The following is a 10,219-nucleotide window of genomic DNA, read 5'->3' on the forward strand; positions in this document are numbered from 1 at the left end:
TCAGTACATCCATCAACATGGCTTGTACTGAGCAACCTTAGGAGTATATCTATATACAGGTGTAAGTTCATTGCTGGTTTGTAAGTGTAATAGTTTTATAATAATGCTCCCAAGGAGGCCTTAGGCATACAGTAATAAACAAGAGGTTGGATCTGTAAGTTCTCATGGTGAATATAAATATGGTTACCTGGTACTGGTAATTATTGAGCTCATTGTGTTGTGGCCAAGAAAACTTTTGAATATTTTGGATGGTCCTCGAGCATATAGAATAGTAAGTCATTATACGTTATTAACTGTGTTTTTAACCTTCTGTTCATGAGGTCAATTGATAATAATTAAACATTCATTGTGTTTTGGTCACGTATCCTTTTAATTAAGGAAGGAAAATTATTTATTTTCTTCATCATGTATATGTTCATAAAACCTGTATTGGACTATCTAGCTCAATTGATCATGTATATTCATTGCTACCTCAGTTCCGATATATGTAGCATGCATTATATAACTTTAACAAGAGGGATCCATCCCGATGACAAGATTTATTTCTTAGGCAATGATATCATCACTCTACATATGCTCACATCCTCAAGAAAAGATAATATATGATGGCAGATCGTGATTATCATAGCTTATTGGAAATACAACGTGACAGAAATCAAGAGAGATCGATGGCACACTGGATTGGATATCATGATATCCATTTTATTTATGAGTACTCCAGGGTGGCATAGCCTACCATGGGCTTCCATGTGTGAAGACCCTTATGCTTGCATGTTGCACTTGCTTAGGAAACAACGGTGACAGTCTCAGCTTCCTTGGTACAGAAGCGGCGGCATGCTTCGTTGCAACGATCGACGGCATGATTGGCTTCTTCATTGCCAAAAACTGAAAAGGAAAACAAACGTTTCAATCTATACATTAGCTATATAGAACAAAGAATATTTATTTTTTTGGTTGCAAATCAATGGTAATTTAGCTTGATGTTTTTTCTCGCTTACGAGTGCTCATGGTGCTGCACACAGACGAAGCACATCCCAGCTTGCAGAAGTCAACTACCTCCGATTCCTCTGCAAAATCATTTATATGCATGAATAAATGCTTGTACCAATAGATATTACAAAATTAATAGCCCAAAAGTTTACACAAAGGGAGTTAATATGTTTTAATTTGCCTAGGTTAGCTGGGGTGAAGGGCATGGTGAATGCAAGATAGAAATATAGACAAGGAGAGTTAATGTTTCTAATTTACCAGCTTCTGGGTGAAGGGTATGGTGAACGTAAGGAGGCTTGCAGTTCCCGTCAACAATTTTGCAGCCAGAAAGTTTAGCACAGGTGTCTCTTGAGCCACCCGCGAAACGGCATGAGTTATAGACGTTTCTTGCTGTGGTGGATGGGCAACAACTCTTTGCTTCCACCTGGATCTTCTCTTGTTGCAGGACTAAGCCTAGCACTAGCATACACATGATCAAACTCTTCACTCCTTCCATGTTTTCTAGCTTGTTTTCCAATGAGATTTAGTCGGGGATCAACAAACTAAAGCAAGAGGGCTGAAAGGCTACTGCTTCCTTGGTCTTGTGGTTGTGCATCTGATTGGAGAGTGCGACGCGTCTATTTATAGCTGAAGCCAACATCATGCCCAAGCTGCACCCGCATGATAGAGATGATTATGTTATTTTAATTCACAATAGTTATATTGGTGATATGTTCTCTGTATTTGTTTGTTTAGAGACCAAGCTACTTTATTGCATGACACATGTATATGGATGGCTTGGTACATGCTTACCTGCTATCGTCCAGCGAAATATAGAAGACCGAGTGTGTACTGTGTTCTGTAGACTGCAACTGATCCCATTTCATGCAAAACTTTTGCTGCCCATGTGGTGAACGTGATGAGAAAAAGAAGCTTAATCACATGGCATCTTCTGCCTTACTAGCATCTATAGCTAGTAGTACTGGCCTGGTAGCTAGGTGGCTGTTAAAAATTTTACTAAAAAAAATGTCGCTACTACACATTAGGCTAACATATGGGTATAGCTGTTTACAACACCCAAATTTTAGAATCGGATGTATCCAATCGATAATAGTACTGCTGCCAGTTAATGTTGTATACTAGCAGTGATTATTTCACACACTAGCAAATTTAAGTCGATGGCCACTTGACAGCAACAACACACGTGGAGGACATATCAAAAGAAAACGGCACTAAGCTGTTGTGAAAAAAGAAACATATGCATCAGCACAAATCTAACGATACCGATGGAGTTCATCATCACTTTCTGACACTGTAGCTATGTCCTTACCAACATATATTATTGCCTTCTCTTGCCTCCTCTCTCTAGATATGTGTAGAATCATGTGATGATTTAATCGTGGTGATGAACAATTGTCAAAGGTGAGTGCTTTGTGAAAATACGGTGAATAGTGTTTTCGGTAGTCGGCTCTTGGTGGCTGGTCAGACCAGGCGGGGACTGCCGGTCAGACCAGTGGTGTTGGACCGGTCTAACCGGGTTGCCCAACGGTCAGATTAGCAGACTCCAGGTAGGAGTCAGTTTCGGATTGTTTTCGTGGGATTTCTACAATGCTTTATGGATATGACTTCTAGATGGTTTCTATTCGTATATGATGCTATTGTGTGATGGTCTGAGTGAAGTTAGTGTGAACTTGCTGCCTCCACGCCACCGGATCTGGCAGAGGCGAGGTCCAACCCGCCACCACCGCTACACCTCTTCTCTCGCTCGATCTGGCGGGGGGAGGGGGGGTCCGGGCCGCCGCCTCCATGTCGTCCGCCGCCGCTGCACCTCCCCTCCCCCCGATCTAGTTGACGGGAGGGCGTCGCTACCTCTCCCGCTGCTGCCGCAGAGAGAGAGAGACACACACACAGAGAGAGAGAGGAGAAGCGTCGCTACCTCTCCCACCGCTGCCGCAGAGAGAGAGGAGAGAAGCCGAGAGAAGGGCTCAGCCTTATCTCCTGCCGGTGTGGGTGTGGGCCCCATCTGGAGGAAAAATATCTCCCCTGGCTGGTTCGGCTCGATTTTATCGGTTTCGGTTTCTTTAAAAACCAGCACTTATAATTAATTATAGGTGAACCGACACCTAAAATATAGGTGCCGGTTTTTCTCTAAAACCGACACCTATCTTCGTTTAAAGGTGTCGGTTTTATTTTTTTTTCATTTTATGAAGGTGGGAAAAGCACTATAGGTGCCGGTTTAATCACTTCCGGTACCTATAGTGGCAACACCTATTTGATGTTTTGAAGGAGTGACTATGAGTATTGTTAAGTCAGATTTGACACCACATATGCTTTAATTTTTTTTAATAAAACCACTCGGCTGGTTGATTTATTTGCTCTTTAACTATATGTTTAGTTTGTTCATCTAATCACATAGTTCGGGGTTACACCTAATTAGCTGCATCTAGTCGATGCCACTGATGCCCTCCTTGCCTCCAACTAGATCAAGGACAGGGAGGGAAAGGGAGTGCAGCCGCCGCCAGCTTCCGCCCCTTTGGCCAGATTAGGAAGAGAGTGGAGGGGCTGTGGTGGAAAGGGAAGTGGAAAAGGTGAGGGAGAGAGCTGAGATGGGTGAGGGGCTGAGAGGTCGAGCAGTTAGGGTGTGGGAGGGGCAAGGTGTGCTCGTTGGTTGTGATCCAATTTTTTAAAGCCGCTCCTATATTTACTGGCGAACGTCTTAAGTCCTCGGCTGCAAAAAAATGTTAAATTACTGGCAAGGTCTAAAGAGGACCACATGCAAAAATTACCGGCAAGGACTTGAGAAGCCAGAATACAGTGTAGCTCATGAGCTGGTCAGTGATGACGAGAGTTGAGGTAGAGGATAATTAAGTAGACCCCTTCATAAACTAATTGCTGGAATAGACCCTTTTTGGCATCAGCCTCATTGGCGCCCTCCCTCTCCTGCAGCACCAGTATCATTGCCACTATCCGGAGGGCAGGAGGACTTAGTCACGCGCGCCCTCCGTCCTTTCCCCCCAGTCCGTGCCCAAATAGGAGCAGTTCTCCCTTCCCTCTCCTCTCCTCCTCAATTCCAGTCGATTTGGACCTATTTTTCTCGGAATTTCTCATGGAAGTTGAAGAGCAACATATACTACACCATTCCTCTTTTTTTTTTGGTTTAATTGGTCAAATATTTAGAGATCAGAGAGTAACCCTAAAAACTTCATTTTTCCCCCAAATTTTAGGCCTCCCAATGTGGGATTTTAGGCTTGTATTGGTTCTTGTATGTAACTTGCTTCAAGCTCTTAGAATTTTTCAGATATATAGGTGTTATTCAAAATTTTAAGTTGAAAAATGAATGCATGAATATATGCATAAATTAATTTATAGGCATTCAATTGAAGGTATGTGTTAGTTTATTGGTGTGTATTGATAATAGGTTTGAGCCATGGATTTTTTATTTTCATAGGTATTTATTATATGGATGATAGACTAATTTTGTGGGATGATACACTAATGGTGTACAAACCATACAATTAGGTTCGTCAGTTTATCAGAGTCGGTCGGCACGTGATAGGTCAATGATCAAATGGTACGTAGAGTGATCTCGCTGCATGTGACTGTGATCGGATAAGTACTATCAGCTATCACCTGAGTGATGTAAAGAATAGACTAATTAAATTATATTATAAAAATATCTAAGTGCTAGCTCTCTGATAGATGATAATATAATCTGTGTATGCATATCTCGTGCATATATATTACAACCTATACAAATTTGCTTCCTTGGATGGATATAATGCAGAAACATTCAGGCATGCGGACCATGCTTATTGCACTAGCTTGTACAGTTGCACCTATACCTATTGTCAGAACAAGCATGGTGAAGTGAGGTGATCTAGCTAGTAAGGAAGTAGCACCTATACCTCTCCTCCTCAAATCCAATCGATTTGGACCTATTTTTCTTGGAATTTCTCATGGAAGTTGAAGAGCAGTATATACTACACCATTCCTCTTTTTTTTTCGATTTAATTGGTCAAATTTAGAGATTGGAGAGTAACCCTAAAAACTTCTTTTTTTTTCCCCAAATTTTAGGCCTCCCAATGTGGGATTTTAGGCTTGTATTGGTTCTTGTATGTAATGTGCTTCTAGCTCTTAGAATTTTTCAGATATATAGGTGTTATTAAAAACTTTAAGTTGAAAACGAATGCATGAATATATGCATAAATTAATTTATAGGCATTCAATTGAAGGTATGTGTTAGTTTATTGTTGTGTATGGATAATAAATATGAGCCAAGGATTTTTCATTTTTATAGGTATTTATTAGATGGATGATAGACTAATTTTGTGGGGTGATCGACTAATGGTGTACTAACCATACAATTCGGTTCATTAGTTTATCAGTCGGTCGGCACGTGATAGGTCAATATTCGAATGGTACGTAGATCACCGCCGCATGTGATTGTGATCGGATATGTACTATCAGCTGAGTGATGTAAAGAATAGACTAATTAAATTCCAGTATAAAAATATCTAAGTGCTAGCTCTCTGATCGATGATAATATAATCTGTGTATGCATATCTCGTGCATATATATTATCACCTATACAAATTTGCTTCCTTGGATTATGTAGATGGATATAATGCAGGGACATGCAGGCATGCGGACCATGCTTATTGCACTAGCTTGTACAGTTGCACCTATACCTATTGTCAGAACAAACATGGTGAAGTGAGGTCTAGCTAGTAAGGAAGTAGCAACTAATAGTTCTGCATTGTACTAGTCGTTGTAGCCCATGTAACGACCGCTGCCCCACTCTTTGGTTTTACCCCGATTTATGTTAATAAAATTTTAAAATACTTAATGTGAAATTTTTTTATATAGAAGTTGTTTAAAAATATTAGATAAATCTATTTCTATCTTTGTAATAATTGTAACTCAATTAATCATGCTAGCCGTTTGCAAATATCTACGCACTTTAACCTTTTTTTTTGTGTGTGTGTTTTAGAATTGTAAAGTTACATATAAATTATTCGAGCCCAATTTCATACTTGCACTAAACCCCTAAAAAACCGTAAACATATATATTTCCTATAAAAGACATATATATTGTGTTAAATTTATTTAATCCTTTTTAAATAGGCTTTAATTAGATTAAGTCTTGTAAAATTCGTAATTAATTTATATGAAGTCAGAATGAGACCGTTCAAGTATCATAATTCATCTAAAATCATGATCTACATGTTTGTTTACTTTATATGTACTGTTTATTTGGAGTTTCTTAGTCTTTCTCTTTGTTTTGCGTGTTGGCTTGTCGTTTCCATCGTTGTGAAGGTTCGTGAGTGCATCGGAAGTATTCAAGAAGATTAATTGAAGACCCATTATTGCAAGGCAAGTCACACAGATCCCAAACACAATTCCTTTGAGCATGTTGATCCTATATTTAAATTCTCTATTTATTTCAACTGTTCATTTATTTTCGAATGTCACCGGGTGGTGTGAACCTATCCCTTTGGTATGGCCATTTTGTATTGATTACCCTATTCTTCGATACCTTGGGTTTTAATTGGACTAGTTGTACTTATATAATGGTTCAACTAGACGTACTAGATATAATTGTTTAGCCATACTTAGAAATATTAGCACACGATTGGGATAACTAATGTTTCACTATTACTTAATGATGGATATTTAATGATAGCTCACGATGGTTAATCGTGATTGGTTAATTAATTAATTTGACAACTAAAACTTGATAATGGTGGGTTGTGAGCACATGGTTTTGATGGTAGTGCTCATGACAATTAAGGACCGGTTCACGAGTTTCGGTTGTGAAACATTAACCGTGCCAACCACAAGCTAACATGGGCAATGGCTGGACACTTTGTATAGCAAGGCTCATTGTGGTCGACGGGGGTCGCTGGTGAGTCCATGCCTCTTGTTGTTGAGGGGGTGACTACGATCCAGGAAAGGTGCGCTGCTTTGAGTTGAGCTATGCGAAGGGTCTTGTCACAACTACACAAATGGTGACATGTTCAGCATGGGCACATGATGATATGGTGACATATTGTGGAGTTGTGTCTTGTGGGTACAGTGGTACACCTCTGGCCAGAGTAAAACTATTCGAATAGCCGTGCCCACGGTTATGGGCAGGTCTAACAATGTCTTTCGTGATTAGTCTCACACTTCTCACCATAAGAAATGATGCTATAATTGGTAATAATTTGATTAGCTCCTGGTTTGGAATGGTACATTCCTGGGTTTGGAGATAGATCTGTACAACCGGGTACGGTTGTCCAGGATGGTTGGGCCTGTGCAGCATGGGTGTGCTGTTCAGTGTTGATTAATATTGATGATTAATTACTCTACTATTTTACAATTCTCAAATGTTTGCTAAATGCTGCTTTTGCAAATGAGCCCTATATTATGCCATTCTTTGGTATCCTTGTGTACTTGCATACTTGCTGTGTGGCTTGCAGAGTATTCCATGTACTCACCTTGCAATAATCAATCAAACCTCAGTTGAAGAAAAGTTGCAAAGGAGAAGACGTTTGGTTTATACCCTAGTTGAACTACCTGTGGGAGTGGAGCCGGAGCTTCGCTAGATTTTATTTTCCGCTGCAGTTTTCTTCGTGGTGAGGACTAAGTGCCTCTTATGTAGTAAGTATTTATTGCTTTAGTAATTTTGATGAATCTGTATATTAAATTGTCAGTTTGTGTAGCTTGGTTGATTCCTTGACGAGGATTTTTATGCACAAATAAGTTCGGAAATTACTAGTGAATTTCTGGGCGTGACAAGTTGGTATCAGAGCCATCTCGCCATCTCGACTGTAGGATAAGCCAAATGGTCAAACCTTAAAGACTAATTTTCCGAAAACATGATTTGTGAAAATTTTCCTTTCTTCCTTCTCTAGAATTCTCTACAAATCATTTTATCATCCTCTCCCCTCTCGCTTTCAACTTGAGTAGCTATTAGACTTATTTGAGAAACTCGGAGACAACGATGTGGTCTACTAATGGAGGTTAAGTTAGGTGGATCGAGGAAGAACTGAAGTGGTAAGTTGTTGAGATGGAGTGAAGTTTGGATCCTTCCTTAGAACCTATGCCGCCAAAGTGTCCTTGAAGAATAGTTAATAGGGTAGAACGTTTGTTGTTTGCTTGTGTGTAGGTATGGCTGCATTCTCATCATTGATGTAGTTCTGTGATGAGTGTGTAACTATACTAGGTTGCTTGCTTAATCAACTTGAACAATATAATGGTCTACACACACCAGATCAGTGTTAACCTGGTTAAGGTCTTGTCTTTAGTGTAACCCCCTCTCCTTCTATCTTCTCTAATATGCAACAGATGGTGAACACTCGCGCCAGTGGAAGTGGAAACAATAACAATGAAGAGAACCCAACCCTTGCTCGAGTTCTGACTCAACAGACTCAGTTAATGAACATGATGATGTAGCAGATGCAGAACCAACTCAACCAAGGGAACAACAATGCTCCACCACCCCAGAACAAGCTAGCTGATTTTCTTCGTGTGAGGCCGCCTACCTTTTCTAGCACTACCAACCCAGTGGAAGTAGGTGATTGGCTGCACACTATTGAGAAGAAGTTGGAATTGCTTCAGTGCACAGATCAAGAGAAAGTTGTTTTCGCTTCACATCAGTTGCAAGGACCCGCTTTAGAATGGTGGAATCACTTCCGGATGAACAGAGCAGAAGCACAACCAATTTCCGCTGCTGTTTTCTTCGTGGTGAGGACTAAGTGCCTCCAATGTAAGTATTTATTGCTTTAGTAATTTTGATGAATCTGTATATTAAATTGCCAGTTTGTGTACCTCGGCTGATTCCTAGACGAGGATTTTTATGCACAAATAAGTTTGGAAATTACTAGTGAATTTCTGGGCGTGACAGAACTGCACAAGATCATGCAGATAGATGAGAGGGCGTCGTGCTGGCCTGCTGCCTTGCTAGCTCTAGGGCAGCTCTCTTCTCGATAAATATCGTATATACATGCGTACCTCATGCTCATTAATTAACTCTCCGGAAGATGCCTATTGACACCTTCAGATATATATTGCTTAATATATGAGTACCTGGATGGACAAAATAGGACCATGCATACGATTATGCAGGTACGTACGCCATGCGGATCACACTTGTTACACTATAAAACCTAAACTATAATCACAGTTTATTTTTAACTGTGAACTACAAGACCGATATTTTTCATCCGAATAAATATTTATAACCAAACAAATAACACTCGGGCTTCATTAGAATTTGATGTGGATTTAATTAATGTCCTAGCTGGTTCACACAGACACACCATGAAATTCACCTGATTGGAGTCCATATAATCATTTTCGTGCCGGTTGTGTGGATTGGATTTGTTAAGGTTTTTGTGTGATTACCGTTATTGATGTCTTGTACGTGGGTACAAGTTGCTCTGAGGATGGATCTAGCAGCTAATTTCAAGGTTGAGTTATCATGTTCGTCGTGATCGCAAGATCAGGTCACCTCGTATCAAGGGTTGTCAATTTCGTTTTAGACTGAACTATTAGTGCACCAAAAAATTAAAAAATTTCAAGATTTTTAATACATTTATTTGAAAATTCAACAAAAATTTACTGAATTTGAAAAAACTTTGACCAAATTGAAAAATAAAATGGAAAATCCAAAAGTTTTGGCCGACATATTTGCTTGCCGAAAATACCAAAATTGATGAGCTAGGGTATAACCCACCGACAATGGCACATCAGGTAGGGGAGCACTGGTACTCAGATCATTCAAAAAGAGGTGGCTTCAGGACGCGTATTTTTTGACGACGGATACTTCGATGTCTTTGGATCCAGATTGAAAACTTCAACGCTCCAATATTCATAAAAATGAAGCCGCTGCGAATTTTGAACTACTTATTGGCATGAGAGATACAAGCCGGCTAAAGATCGTCTCTCTGATACTATGTAGCTACATTGATCATGTAGTCCAATTATACAGTAGTACTCATTGCTACCTCAGTTCCTATGTATTTAGCAAGCATTATATATAACTTTAACAAAAGGGATCCATCCTGATGACAAGATTTATTTATTAGCCAATGATATCATCACTCTATACAGGCTCACATCCTCAAGAGAAGATATGATGGCAGATTGTGATTGTCATATCTTATTGGAAATACAAAGTGATAGAAGACAAGAGAGATTGATGGCACACTAGCTTGGATATTGTGATATCCATTTTATTTAGGAGAACTCCAGTGTGGCAAAGCCT

At 39.7% G+C, this 10,219-nt stretch overlaps 1 protein-coding gene across 1 annotated transcript; it reads right to left on the minus strand.

Annotated features, from left to right (window-relative positions):
• Positions 1 to 497: 497 nt before the first annotated feature.
• LOC127777590 (leaf-specific thionin-like) lies at positions 498 to 1,575 on the minus strand. The gene is made up of 3 exons (XM_052304196.1): positions 1,249 to 1,575; positions 999 to 1,067; positions 498 to 885 (listed from the first exon to the last, which is right to left on the minus strand). The coding sequence occupies exons 1-3, from the start codon at positions 1,484 to 1,486 to the stop codon at positions 785 to 787; spliced, it is 408 nt and encodes a 135-aa protein (XP_052160156.1). The 5' UTR covers positions 1,487 to 1,575; the 3' UTR covers positions 498 to 784.
• Between the last annotated feature and the right edge of the window lie 8,644 nt (positions 1,576 to 10,219).

This window comes from Oryza glaberrima, chromosome 6 (assembly GCF_000147395.1).
Source record: "Oryza glaberrima chromosome 6, OglaRS2, whole genome shotgun sequence".
Taxonomy (NCBI): Eukaryota; Viridiplantae; Streptophyta; class Magnoliopsida; order Poales; family Poaceae; genus Oryza; species Oryza glaberrima.

Coding starts and splice junctions, on each gene's coding strand:
- LOC127777590 (XM_052304196.1), bottom strand. CDS start 1,486: ATGGAAGGAGTGAAGAGTTTGATCATGTGTATGCTAGTGCTAGGCTTA. Junction 1,068..1,248: donor TACCCTTCACCCAGAAGCTG/GTAAATTAGAAA, acceptor ATGATTTTGCAG/AGGAATCGGAGGTAGTTGAC. Junction 886..998: donor GTGCAGCACCATGAGCACTC/GTAAGCGAGAAA, acceptor TTTCCTTTTCAG/TTTTTGGCAATGAAGAAGCC.